The sequence below is a fragment of the Lolium perenne genome, chromosome 1 (genome assembly GCF_019359855.2).
Source record: "Lolium perenne isolate Kyuss_39 chromosome 1, Kyuss_2.0, whole genome shotgun sequence".
Taxonomy (NCBI): Eukaryota; Viridiplantae; Streptophyta; class Magnoliopsida; order Poales; family Poaceae; genus Lolium; species Lolium perenne.
This window is the reverse complement of record NC_067244.2, coordinates 48622424-48636435: the sequence shown is the minus strand read 5'-3', so window position 1 is coordinate 48636435 and position 14012 is coordinate 48622424. Positions and strand designations below refer to the sequence as shown.

Here is a 14012-nt window from a genome sequence, read left to right as displayed (position 1 = left end):
GATATTTGAAGATGCAAAAATATGCCGAAAGTAATTCACAAAGGTGTTGCCAATTTGTTTCGGCATGTAAAGAACATTATTATACTCATCTTTAATGGAGACTATGGTATTTCTTCTTCTACGCTTTAGAATTGATCTGTGGAAGAAACTTGTATTCCTGTCTCCATCTTTAATCCACTGCTTCTTTGCCCTCTGCATGTAATAATCCGTTAGTTTTGTGAGGCTCTGTTCATACCTAGTAACAAGGGAATTTTCCAGTGCTTGATCTTGCAGATTATTGGGGTGCTCTTGTATTTGAGATTGTATCTGTTGTATCTGCTTCTCCAAATCTGTAATCTCTTGCTGCAAGGGCTTCTTTTTCCTGCACCAAATTTTCAGAGCTCCAGCCAGATTGTTAGTTCTCTGAGAAAAAGATTTACTGGAGGTTTTTTTCCAAGCCTCTTTGGCATAATTTTGGAAATCTTGTTCTTTTAACCACCAATTTTCAAACTTAAAAGAACGCTTCACTATCCGAACCTGACCATCAGTAGATAGCAAAATAGGAGCATGGTCACTGATTGTGTACATTAAAGGCATATGATAAACATTTGTCACCGGGAAAGAAGCACACCATTCTGCATTAACTAAACAACGATCTAGTCTTTCATAAAGCGGTTTGGAGGAAAAGCGTTTATTTGTCCAGGTATAAGCTGGCCCACTATAACCTAGATCAAAGAAGCCACAGTTTTTAACCAAAGAATGAAAAAAAATTAAACGAGAACGATTGGTAATAGGCGAACTTTTATCCATATCATACAAAAGCTCATTCATATCACCCATGCATAGTATTGGCAGATTTGCATTGTCATACACAAAAGAGGCAATCTTCTCCCAGATTAAACTAGTTTGGCGATGATAGGGATCACCATAGATACATACAAGACCCAACTTAAGGTTGGATGCCTTAATAGTAGCAGTAGCTAAGATAAGGTAAAAGCTGAAATTCTGAACAGACACCTGAATCTCATCATTCCACATCAACCAAAGACCACCAGCTCTTCTTCTCGAAGGCACTACAAAACCATCAGATATATTAAAACGACTAACAAGATCAGCAGATTTGACTTTTGAAGATTTAATTTCAGAGACAAAAATTACTTGTGGGTTGGTGGAGTGCATCATTCGGGCAAGATAAGTCATCTTTGAACTACCAAGGATCTTGCCCATGCCCTGGCAATTCCATCCTAGGGTCCTCATGGCGCCCGTGGCACCTTAAGGGCTGGCGCCAGCGCCCCTTGATCCATGTCCATGTCATCAGCAGAGTTTCCAATATTGTCCTTTATGTGAACTCCCGGATTAACCACTTGATGAGGTGATATAGCTGCATTCAAAGATGATTCTGTAGTCTGGCTAATAATCTCATGTGCTCTGGTCTCTCTCCGAATCTCTTGCTGTGGTAGGTTAGTGGATTTCTTTGTTTGATGAGGATGTATCAGTTCCGAGCTCGGCATGGGCCTTTTGGGAGGCATTCTGGTCTGCGGAAAAATAGTAGGGACGGGAGGCGGGGCATATGCGGCATAGTGCTGAGGAGAGATTAAAGGATCATGCTCCATCGCAGATTGCCTCTGATGAGAAGTATGGTACAACGATGGATTTCCTTCTATCTGCTTCCCTTTCCCTTTTGGATCTTCAGCAAAAAGTTTCTGAAGTTTTGCAAGCACTGGATTGACTGTTGCCTGTGAACCAGTAGTTGTAAAAGCAGTTCGCTGAAGGGCTTCTGCTGGGATGAGACTCTCATCTATAATCCATTCACCAAGTCTTTGAGCTGGAAAATCATGAACAGATAGCCCTTTTCTGGATCTTTCCTTTAGCATGCTTGTTCGAATAGGACATTGTTGAACAGTGTGGAACATAATACCACAAAACATACAGATTCTCTTAATTCTCTCATAGTGCAAAAAGGTAATGCCTGCAGATTTATCTGGGTAAATAACTTTGATTTTGTCTTTCACTGGAGCATTTACCTTCAATTTTGCAACTCCCCAGATATAGTCTTGTCTAGCATGCAACATATTATCTTGCAAAATGTGATATTCAGAAGCAGTACTGACTTGGTTCAGAATATCAGTAAGCAAGCGAAAAGATCTGCACAGTCTAGGTATGCCATAGGCTCTAATTGTGACAAAGATGTAATCAAACTTATAGTCTTCGCTTGAATTAACATCATCATACAGATCAAACCATTCAAAAAGTAGAATATCTGATCCAACTGCCCAAGGCTGACTAGTGTAAACGGCCATCATATCATCATAGGTTCTGAAGTGGGCCAAAAATACAGTACTTGAAACCTGAGAGATGGCATAGTATTTATTCCTCCAAGCATTAGTCATTGATTGTTGTAAAACCTGTCTAGTGATATTTCTTGGAGTGCCTCCCGTGCATGCTATTTTCATTAGCAAGCAGAAAGAGAAATCCAGTTCTTCCTCTTTACTAATCTGATCTACTTGCACTGAACTCAATCCTTGCTCTGATAAAATCATTGCCTTAAGATTCAAAGCCAGATCTGGCATACCTGCCGCTTCAGCCTGAAGCTGTTGAATCGCATCTTGACCTTCTTCCTCTGAATGCTTTTCCTCTATATCTCCTTTCATGAATTGTTGCTGCTGAAGAGATTGGTGAGAAGCCAGTTGGGAGGGAGGGGATGGCTGCTGGTGGGTCGATTCCTTACTTCCTCCCTCTAGTTGCTTTCCTTCCATGAGGATACTTATCGATTGTAGCTGCAGGAAATGGTGGGGCGTGACAGAGAGGGTTGGGGAAATGAAGTTGGATTGGATTGACTGTGGAGAGCTTCGAATAGAGGATTGGAATCGGTGGAGAGGCTGAGGATTTTTAGATCGGCATATCGCCAGTCGCCATGGAGGCAGTCAAGGCTTGTGTGCCATGAAATTCTTTTTCTGTATGAACTTGTGTGCCATGTAACTGGAACATGTCAATTTCAGCTAATGTTGACATAGGCATCCCAAATGGGCCTGCCGAAGATAGTACCCGGGGTTTACTGGAGGCCCACTACCCGAAGAATAAGAAGATTCGGGAGCCCAAGATATACTAAGGAAGGTTAAGAGTTGTAATAGGAAGTGTTATTTGTAATCTGGCGGGATGAGTTAGAAACCGTCCCGGTCTCTGTAACTTGTATAGCACGAATCCCTCGGCTCCACCTCCTATATAAAGGGGGAGTCGAGGGACGAAGAGATAATCGAATCATTGTCTACAAACCCTAGTTTTCATAATCGTCGAGTACTTTTCGGCTGAAACCTTCGAGATCTACTTACCCTCTACTTCCAACTAAACCCTAGCCTACAATCCATAGGCATTGACAAGTTGATACCTTGTCAATTGGCGCCGTCTGTGGGGACTAGAGGCGTAAGGATCTGATCTCGATGGCACGTTCAAGATCTTCGACATCGTCAACCGCAAGCAACACAATGGATCGAGGTAAACAGATCGCTGCTGGTCTTGTCGATTTTGTTCCTCACCCACCCTCCCGTTTGGATGCATATGCGTATCTGGCGGAGCCCATGGAGATGACGTTCGGAAGGTTTCACTTTCGCGTCGAGAAGGAAGGATCGTATCGTGTCGAGGTTCCGATTTCGTCGGGATCGTCGGTGGTCGATTCCGATTTTTCAAGCTATGCATCGTCAACCGAGTCAGGAGAAGAAGAAACCTCGGCGACACGCTACGTCAGCACCAGAGCAAGAGAGAAACTCGCCAAGATCTTCAACGACATGTCGTTTGAGTCATCTGCGGACTCATATATAAGCGATGGCTCAAGCGATGTCGACAGTTACGACTTCATCGACAAATCTATCACAGTGGGCAAGGTCTTCATCAATCTCAACGATGATGTCACCAAACCCAACATAGATCTGAGTACAAAGTATCATCAGATTTACACCATTGAAGATCAAGAGGAAACATCTGAGGCTTTCGACAGTCTGGGAAATCCATACGTCGATCCCTCCAATCTGCGCCAAGGCCTGGGCAACAAATACGTCGGGCCGGAGCCGCGAGATAGAGTTCAACTTTCACAAGCAGCGTGGGACAGAGCCGCGAGAGCTATGAACGGCACAGAACCAATGGCTACCACAGCCACACCAGAGGAATTGCAAGCATATCAATATAGGCTCGCACGAGCCGCCAGGGAATTGGAAAAACAGACAGCTGAGTTGAACAGGAGAAAGGAGGCAGCTTCTGCATCCAGCAGAAGAAGGGCAGATCTAAGCCGACAATCTAGAACTTCGGGTGATAGCCACAGGGAGGCACGGAACAGAGCAAGATCAAGGCTGCAACACATACCCGAAGCAGAAAGAGAGCACTTGGTCCAAAACCTCGACATGTCCTTTATGTCGATAGATACAAGAGGAAACATCATCCCTAAGACACCAGAGGCTGGGTATATGGCGACACATGCTTTTATCCTTGCATCTAAACCACCTCCAGGTGACCCAAGGGAAACACTGTACAATATGGCGGTAGCAGGAGTTGGAGCTATGGGGACAGCGTTTGTATCAACGCCTCCCGAAGGAGCGGCAAGGCAAAATAGTCCACGACCTGCAGCAGCAGACAACGGCGCCGGCAAAGAAGGACCAAGTGGAGCAAGAGACACAAGAAGACAAGCAAGGGTCGACAGAGCGCGGCAAAGCGTAAGAGATCATCGGCAATCTCCGCAGCTCAACGACGAAGATATGTGCGGCTTACCATGCTTCACGAGGAGAGTCCGAAAACTCGAGTCCCCTCAGATTCAAGTTACCCGATAATTTCAAGAAGTTCGACGGCCTTCAAGATCCAGAGGATTGGCTAGTCGACTATCTGGAGACGGTGAAGCTCACAGGAGGAACCAGGGCAACAGCTATGCAAAGCATCCAGGTGCATTTGAGTGGAGCCGCACGATCTTGGATAAAGAAACTCACACCAGATCCATCGACAATGGGAAAGTTTCGAGGATGTGTTCGTCAAGAACTTCGCATCCACGTGCAAAAACCTGCGTCGTTAGAGGAGTTGAGAGCATGTCGACAAAAGCCAGACGAACCAATGAGAAAGTACATCCAAAGGTGGAATATCATCAAAAACTCGGCAGAAAATATATCTCGACGAGAGAGCAATAGATGCGTTTGTCGCAGAGTCGAGGCGTGGAGATTTTGTCGAGGACTTGGGAAGGACCAATCCAAAAACAAGATCCGCGTTAATGGAAATAGCAAATAAATGGGCAGATGGAGAAGACGCTGTCCACAACAAACGGCATAGGTCGCGAGGAGGACCGTGGTCGAAACTATCAACCGAGGCGAAGATTTCCTCAGCGGTACTGTAACTATGACGCTCCAGGACAAATTTCGGCAGGTTTTCGGACAAATACAGAGGAAACAACAGAGATGATTATCGAGAAGCGATGAGCAGCGAGGCGATAACAGGGACGACTCTCGCAACAATGTACAAAATAGCGGGCCCAGGTTCCCGAGACCTTTCGTGTCCCCCGAAGAGATGATGAATGGACCGTGTCGATGCACTTTTTCCTCGACAAAGAACGGTAAAAGACAGTCGGGACACTTGCGTAAAGACTGTCGAAATTTTCAGGCAATGTTGCGATATGCAGAGAACGCTAACGCGCGGGCAGCACAGAGAAATCCTCGAGAACCCAGAAGCGAGATTCACTTGCCGCCTCCTCCCGCGATTACAGAGGACAATCGGCATCAGCTCAGAATAGCGGCAGCACCTCCACCACCACCTTATGTTGATCCTAACTCCAACGGAGCAGTGTCGATGATTCGAGGGAAGGCCGTCCAATAGAGCTCGTAAAGTAATCTCACGACAGTGTTTATGGCGGAGAAAATGCCTCCACCAACAGCTTGAGTACCTTAATTGGTCAGACAAGATATCGGCTTCACAATAGCGAGATCATCCGCAGCAAGTTCCTCGACCGTGGCAGTCAGCACTTATTCTCGCCAAATAGTTATCGCGGGATTTGATGTCTCTCGAGTGTTCATAGACGGCGGCAGCAGCTTAAACCTTATGTATGCAGATACATTGACGAAGATGAACATATCCCTAGCAAACTTGAAACCAACAGACACAAGGTTCCACGGCATCACACCGGAGAAACCAAGTTATCCATTGGGGAAGATCAATCTCGACGTTCAGTTTGGGACCCGAGAAAATTATAGAATCGAGAGGCTCGAATTTGAAGTCGTGGATTTTCCGTCGCAGTACCACGCTCTGTTGGGACGACCAGCATATGCTAGATTTATGGCGGTGCCACACTATACATACCTGTTGTGGAGGTTGCCTGGACCAAAGGGACCAATCACAGTCAAAGGAAGCTTTGCCTTAGCCGATAAGTGCGACAAGGATTTTCACCGGCTGTCAGAAACTTTCGGGATGCAAGCTGAGTATTTGGCGTCAAAAAGCATGACTGATTACGACGTGCTGCCAGACGTTGGAAGGCCAAACAAAGAATCAACTTTCAGTACCGAGAAAAATTCAAAAGAGGTGCAAATTCACCCGACAGACCCGAAAAAGACGACATCTATCGCAAACGACATGGATATCGCATAGGAAAGCGCGCTCGTCGAGTTCCTCCGTGAGCACTGGAAAATCTTCGCATGGTGTCCAGCTGACATGCCAGGAGTACCCAGGGAACTTGCCGAGCACCACCTAAACTTGGATCCAGTAGCGAGACCAATAAAACAACCTTTGCGGCGTTTTTCGGAACCAAACCGCAAAGCCATGCTGTCAGAAATCAATCGACTACGAGAAGCTGGTTTTATCAAAGAGATATTTACAGAAGCCACATGGGTAGCAAATCCTGTGCTGGTGCCGAAGAAAAACACTAAGGTCCTTCGCATGTGCGTCGACTTACCGGTCTCAATAAACATTGTCCAAAGGATCACTTTCCCCTCCCGAGGATCGATCAAATTATCGACTCCACGGCTGGATGTGAACGTCTTTCCTTCCTGGACGCATATTCTGGTTATAACCAGATCAGATTGAAAGAAGAAGACGAAGTAAAGACCGCGTTTATTACACCTTACGGCGTGTTTTGCTACAGAACAATGCCCTTCGGTCTAAAAAATGCGGGAGCAACATATCAGAGAATGATGCAGAAGTGTTTGGCGACACAGATCGGAAAAAACGTGCAAGTATACATCGACGATGTCGTCATAACGTCAAAAAAGGGAACAACACTGATCGAGGATCTCAAGGAAACTTTTGACAACCTCGACAAATTTTGCCTGAAGCTGAACCCGATGAAGTGTTCTTTTGGCGTCCCAGCAGGAGAACTTCTGGGGTTTTTGGTCTCAGCAAGAGGGATTGAAGCAAATCCTGACAAAATACAAGCTATCGTAACAGTGAGGAAGCCAACAAAGTTGAAAGAAATACAATAGCTAACGGGGCGAGTCGCAGCTTTGAGCAGATTCGTCGCTAGGCTGGGAGAAAAAGCGTTACCATTCTACGCTCTGATAAAGCAAGGAGATAAATTCCAGTGGAATGAAGAAGCCGACAGAGCTTTCGAGGATTTGAAGCGCACAATCTCGACACCACCAATTCTGGTGGCACCGAAGGAAAAGGAACCTCTCCTGCTGTATATCGCAGCCACGCCCCAAGTGGTGAGCACGGTGCTAGTTGTCGAAAGGGAAGAAGAAGGAAAACTCCACGGCGTGCAAAGGCCAGTATACTTCGTTAGCGAAGTTTTATCGCCCTCAAAACAAAGGTACCCTCAGTACCAAAAGATAGCATATGGAGTGTTCACAACAGCACGAAAACTGCGCCACTATTTTTCGGCACACCCGATCATAGTGGTCAATGAAGCTCCCTTGTCAAATATACTGAACAACCCAGAAGCTACGGGTTGTGTCTCCCTTTGGGGAATAGAACTTTCCCCTCGGGACATCACGTATGAAAAAAGAAAAGCAATCAAGTCGCAAGTTCTGCCGGACTTCATCGCAGAGTGGATGGAGTTGCAAAACACAGGACCTCCAGACTTGTCGAGAACCTGGACCATGAACTTTGATGGGTCCAAGAGACTAGAAGGGGCTGGCGCAGGAGTAGTACTCATATCACCTGAAGGCGACAAGTTGAAATACATCCTTCGGATGACATTCCCTAACGCATCTAACAATGAAGCAGAATATGAGGCTCTCATACACGGGATGAAGATGGCGAAAGCCTGTGGTGCAACTCGACTAAAAATCTTTGGCGACTCACAATTGGTGGCTCAGCAAGTTATGAACCAATGTGACGCAGTCAATGATAGCATGATGGCATACAAAGAGGTGTACAACGAGCTCGAGAAGTTGTTCGATGGATGCGAAGTAAATCATATTAGTAGATTAAGCAACGACGAAGCCGACGTTCTTGCAAACATCGGGTCACAATGCCTTGCAGTCCCGCCAGGTGTATTCTGGGAAGAGATAACAGAGAGATCTACCAAATCGACAAAATCAAAAAAGAAGGAGAAGAAACCCTCGGGGGCTACCAAGGAAAAGCAAGAGGAAGAAGAAGAAGATCAGGACCTGGTCATGGTGATACAGATACCGTGGATGCAGCCGTACATATCATACATCCTCAGGAAAGAAATACCCGACGATCCAGTTGAGGCAAGGCGAGTAATTCGACGCTCCAAAGCTTTCACGGTGGTCAAAGGAGAATTGTATAAGCGAAGTATTTCAGGCGTCTTGCAAAGGTGTGTCACACCCGAAGAAGGAAGAATAATTCTGAAGGATGTACACGAAGGGATATGTGGCCACCACGCAAGTAGTCGAGCTATTGCAGCCAAGGTTTTTCGGGCAGGATTTTATTGGTTGACAGCAATCGAAGACTCCAAGGACATAGTAAGAACTTGCGACGCGTGTCAAAGGTTTGCCGCAAAACCTCACTCTCCAGCAGCAGAGCTAGCACCAATACCATTGTCATGGCCCTTTGCCCAATGGGGACTTGATATGGTGGGCAAGTTACACAAATCCTGGCCAGGAGGAAAGGAGTATATGCTAGTAGTCACGACAAATTTACAAAGTGGATAGAAGCGAAGCCGATAAATTCACCAGACGGAGCATCCGCAGTAAAATTCATAAAAGGCCTCGTCTTCAGATTTGGAGTGCCCCACAAAGATCGTCACGTACAACGGCAGTAACTTCACATCCCACGAATTCAAGGATTATTGCGAAGAGGTGGGTATCAAGTTGCACTTTGCGTCAGTTGCACATCCTCAAACCAATGGGCAAGTCGAGAAAGCCAATGGCATCATCTGCAATGGCATCAAGAAACGCTTGTTAGGACCACTGGAAAAAGCTCGGCATACCTGGCCAGAAGAACTACCAAGTGTGTTGTGGAGCATCCGAACAACACCAAACACAGCAACACAGGAAACTCCGTTTTTCTTGGTTCATGGAGCAGAAGCAGTATTACCAATCGAGATAGAGCACAACTCCCCACGTGTCGTCGAATATGACGAAGAAATCTCGAGGAAAGCGCTAGAAGATGACGTCGACGCACTTGATGAAGCCCGAGATGAAGTACTGTCTCGGGTAACCAAATACCAACAGGACTTGAAGAATTACCACAGTCGACGTTTGCGGCCAAGATCTTTCCAGGTGGGAGACCTAGTTCTTCGGCTCACGCAAAAAAAGTCATGAAAAACTCGAGTCACCATGGCTTGGCCCTTACATTGTCACGGAAGTAATCGGAGGAGGAGCATACAGGATAAAGGACAAGAAGACAGGGGTGGAGGAGCCAAACACCTGGAACGTGGCGCAACTCAGGCGGATCTACGCCTAGAGTCAAAATATAGTCCTTGTAAAACTTCAATGTACTGAAACGCCCGCGAGTTTTCAGACGCACTCTTTTCCTTTTTCGGGGCACCGAGTGGGGCCGGGAAAGGTTTTTAATGAGGCGGGCTCGCGGTGCTGCAATATAATAAAGATAGTGTCAATATAACTTTCTCTTTATCGACATGCTCAAAGTCTTTGCTCCGACGAATTTCAATATAGTTCATCGAAAAAGAAAAAACCTTGCCTTGGTATTAAAGTACCTCGTGAGTCAGTAAAAATACAAAATAGTACTCAATAAAGAAGCTCGGGGGCTCATATTCGCCATAAATACATAAATGCCTTGGTTCAAAACCTCGCAATATACAAATACAGTAAAGAGTCACCGAAACACTCGGGGGCTAGACAAAACATAGAAATATAATGATTGCTTCACAATATAATCATAGTCATGGGTTACAAAGACGAAATATCTACAAGAGGAAAATAACTAGTCTTGATTCAATATGTTATCAAGGGTAACTCTGTTTTCTTCAGGAGCAGCGCCAAGAAAGTCAGCATAATGACCGTCGGCAAAAAAGTCGGCGTCCATCCGAAGAAGGTCCTCAATCATTTCTTCGGCTACAGGCGAAACCTTCGTGTCAATCCTGTCAACACCAACTCTTCGACGTTTTACCTTCTGATGAACTTTCGCGACAACTTGGGTAAGGTCAAGATTTGAGTGGCAGATCTGAAGCATGATAAGAGCAAATCTGGCGCCAGCTACCAATTGAGCTCTGACGAAGTCATGGATCCTGTGAGCATCTTTGAATTTCTCCATTAACTCAGGAAGAGTTTTTGGTTGAGTGTTTCGAGGAAACATGGAATTATAAACCATAGACAAGGTCTTGGTACAGAAGTTAAGGAAGTCACGAGTTTGAGAGGCGCGATCCTGAAACCTGACAATTTGGCGGGTCCTCTCCGGAGTAGCCCAAAACAGAGAACCATGGTCAAGGGAAAGGTTAACAAGGAGGTTCGTCCTAGTATTTACCCTCTCTTCCTCGGCAGCAGCATCAGTAAAGGAACCTATCAAAACAACGAAGTAGAAACCTTTAAGAAACATAGCATGAAGATGAAAGATATCGAAGGACGAAACAAGCATACCCGACATATCTGCACTGGCTTCATTCATTAACTCGAGCATGAAATTTTCTCGAGTAGTTGCCTTTTCAGCCTCGGAAGCAGCAATTTCCTTAGCAGCCATGGCCTCGCGAGCTTGCTGAAGTGCAATTTTTTCGGCTTCAGATGACTTATGAGACTTTTCCATCATCACAAGTGTTTGCTTCTTCGCATACTGAAGTTGTTGTCGAAGTTCATCCAGTTCTTGCGACAAGGTATCTTCGGCAGTGCAAGATTTGGCAAAAGCTCTTCTCGAGCGAGAAGAAGAAGGCGAAATATCGGAAGGAGCGGAAGATGGAGTATAGTTATCAAATATCAACTGAAATTTAAACAAGCCAACATCAAACAACAAGCAAAGATAGAAATTCTCATTAATTTCTCGGAATAATTACAGTGGCATTACAGTGGAGCTAAGGAAGTACGTGTCGCCAAATGACTACTTTGGCGACAAGAGCAAAAGAAACAGAAAGAAAAATAAAGAGGCATGCAACTAGACCTCCGGCCTTGATGAGCTAGGAGTCGACGCTGGTTTGATCCCGAGATAGGCCAAGATCTTCTTCGTGTTGGGCTTGGCTGCCTTAATCAGCGACCTCCATCTTGATTGCTCTATCTGCTCGGTGTCGCCAACTTTCGTCCAATCAACAGCCTGTTGACTGTCAGCAACCAAAGCGACAGTGCTTTCGACGGCAATCTTCATATTTTCTTGGCGCATCTTCAGTCCAAGGTCTTCTGGTACACTGAACATCTTGGCAAGGTTAAGGAAAGTCGAGGGCTCCTCTTTCTTCGGGAAGAAGTAGGGGAACAACGCCGACAATCCTGCATTAGCATTTGCCACGCCTTCACGAATCTCGGACCCATGAAGCTCCAGGTAAGAAAGTGTGTCAAGGAGAGGGTCGTCGACGGGATTCGCCAGATCAAAATCTTGGTTTGTCTGGTCTGCCACAGGAAACAAAACATTGGTCAACAAAAATAAAACAGCGGTTTTCATAAAAATAAAAGGGATCAAGGGTATTACTGAAAGTGCGTCGATTCTGTGATTTCAAGCGCTTGAGGATCACTTGTTCACGAGCAGCTTGTGCAGCTTTGTGCTCGTTTAAGGCAGATGCAGTATCCTCAAGTTTTTTCTGCAGTTCCTCGACACTAGCAGCTTTTGCCTTGGCTTCATCAGCCTCGGCCTTAGCTTCGCTAGCAACAAGTTCGGCTTTCTTACGAGCCGCCTCACTTTGCTCAAGTTTTTGAGCAAGTGCGTCGGCACATTTGTTAGCCTCTGCAAGTTTCTCTGTCGAGATATAAAAAGAGAGAGAAGAAATCCTTCTTGCCCAGGCGAGAAATTCTTCGAATCAACTTCTCCAAGTCCTTTGAGGAAAGATCACTGGAAATTCTGTTGGCGTCGTTTTCACCAGAATACGTCCAAAGGGGATTTTTGCGAGCCTGAAGAGGCTGCACTCTAATCCTAAGAAAGTAGGCAGTGATTTGAACACCAGACAGCTCTTTGCCTCGAGTGTTTTGAAGCTGATGAATACGAGACATGAGTGCCTCTGTCGCCTTTTTCTCTTCTTCGGAAGCTTCGGCATCCCAGGAGCGGCGGCGCTGAATTCTGGCACTTCCGTCGAAAGGAATTATGTTGTGTTCAACAGAGTTGGCGCTTTCTTCGTGAATGTAGAGCCACTTTTTGCGCCATCCTTGGACAGAATCAGGAAATTTGACGTCGAAGTAATCAACATCAGTTCGGACACAGATAACAACGCCGCCTATGTTATAGGTGACGTTGTGGGAGCCATTGCGGCGGAGGCAGAAAATGCGTTTCCACAGAGCCCAATTAGGAGGGATTCCGAGGAAGCATTCGCAAAGTGTGATGAAAATAGAAATGTGAAGGATGGAATTGGGGGTCAACTGGTGCAGTTGAATCCCGTAAACAAAAAGAAGGCCGCGGAGGAAATCGTGAATTGGGGCCGAAAGGCCGCGGATGAGGTGATCAACGAAACTAACCCGGTACTCCATTGGAGGCTTGGGGTAGCTTTCTTCGCTGGGAAAGCGGATGGCGTCTTCCTTCTTCATGAGGCCAAGCCTCTTCAAAGATGTTGATGTCCTGGTTGGAGATTTTAGATCTCTCCCACTCAAGATCCTCGGCGGCCATCTTGGATTCTGGAGTGCTGTGGCGAGTGAGTCGCGTGCGCGGTGGCATCAACGGCAATGGGCAGAGCAATGTTCGTGAGTGCGGAAGATCAGAGAGAGTTGGGCGCAGGGGAAGCTTTTGCGAAGAGGAACAGATGAGCGGCGCAAGCGAGGGAGTGAACGGAGGTTGAAGAAAGGTTTATATAAGAATCGGGTGAAGCAGTGTGCCGTTGGATGAAGAAATCGTGTGGTGAAAAAAGATCTTCTAGATACAAGGGTAAAAAGGTATTTTTACTGAGATAGGCGTTACCGTACGTGCGCCAGAAAAAGCGGAGGACGTGTGTCCCCCACTTGCCCGACGTGTCAACATGGTGGAAACAATGGACCCACAAGGCAGAAAAATCATGACTACTAACAGAGATGAAGCAATTTTGATTAAGGGAAGCATGTCGACAAGAAAAATAAAAGAAGATTGGCGACAGGAGGAATTATTAAATACTTTGGGAGCCTTTGATCAAATACAAGTTTTTGCCCAAATGCTCGGGGGCTACTTTGACAAAAAGTAAAATTTCGAGTATGGCAGTATAGAAATTGCGGGAGCCTACAACTAAGCACAAGTCCTTAGCTGTAGCCTCGGGGGCTACTCCCATCGGGAGCGCTGTTCGCGCACCCGAGAGATAAAAAAAAAGAAGAAGAAAGAAGAGAGAAATCATATTGGGGAAATAATGACAATATAGCGACAAGGTGGACTAAAATGTTGAGCCTACAACCAAGCACAAGTTCTTGGTTGTAGCCTCGGGGGCTACTCCCATCGGGAACGCTGTTCGCGTGCCCGATGAAATTAACAAAGGAAAGATAGAAAAGCAAGAGAGTATATTTCGAGTTATAATTAACTCTACATATACTCCCATCAGGAGAGCAGTATAAGTCATATTTGACTCGATA

At 45.8% G+C, this 14012-nt stretch overlaps 1 protein-coding gene across 1 annotated transcript; it reads right to left on the bottom strand.

Annotated features, from left to right (window-relative positions):
• Positions 1-788: 788 nt before the first annotated feature.
• Positions 789-2906, bottom strand: LOC127337508 (uncharacterized). Its single transcript, XM_051364249.1, has 2 exons — positions 1138-2906; positions 789-1052 (listed from the first exon to the last, which is right to left on the bottom strand). The coding sequence occupies exon 1, from the start codon at positions 2733-2735 to the stop codon at positions 1233-1235; it is 1503 nt and encodes a 500-aa protein (XP_051220209.1). The 5' UTR covers positions 2736-2906; the 3' UTR covers positions 789-1052; positions 1138-1232.
• Positions 2907-14012: the final 11106 nt, after the last annotated feature.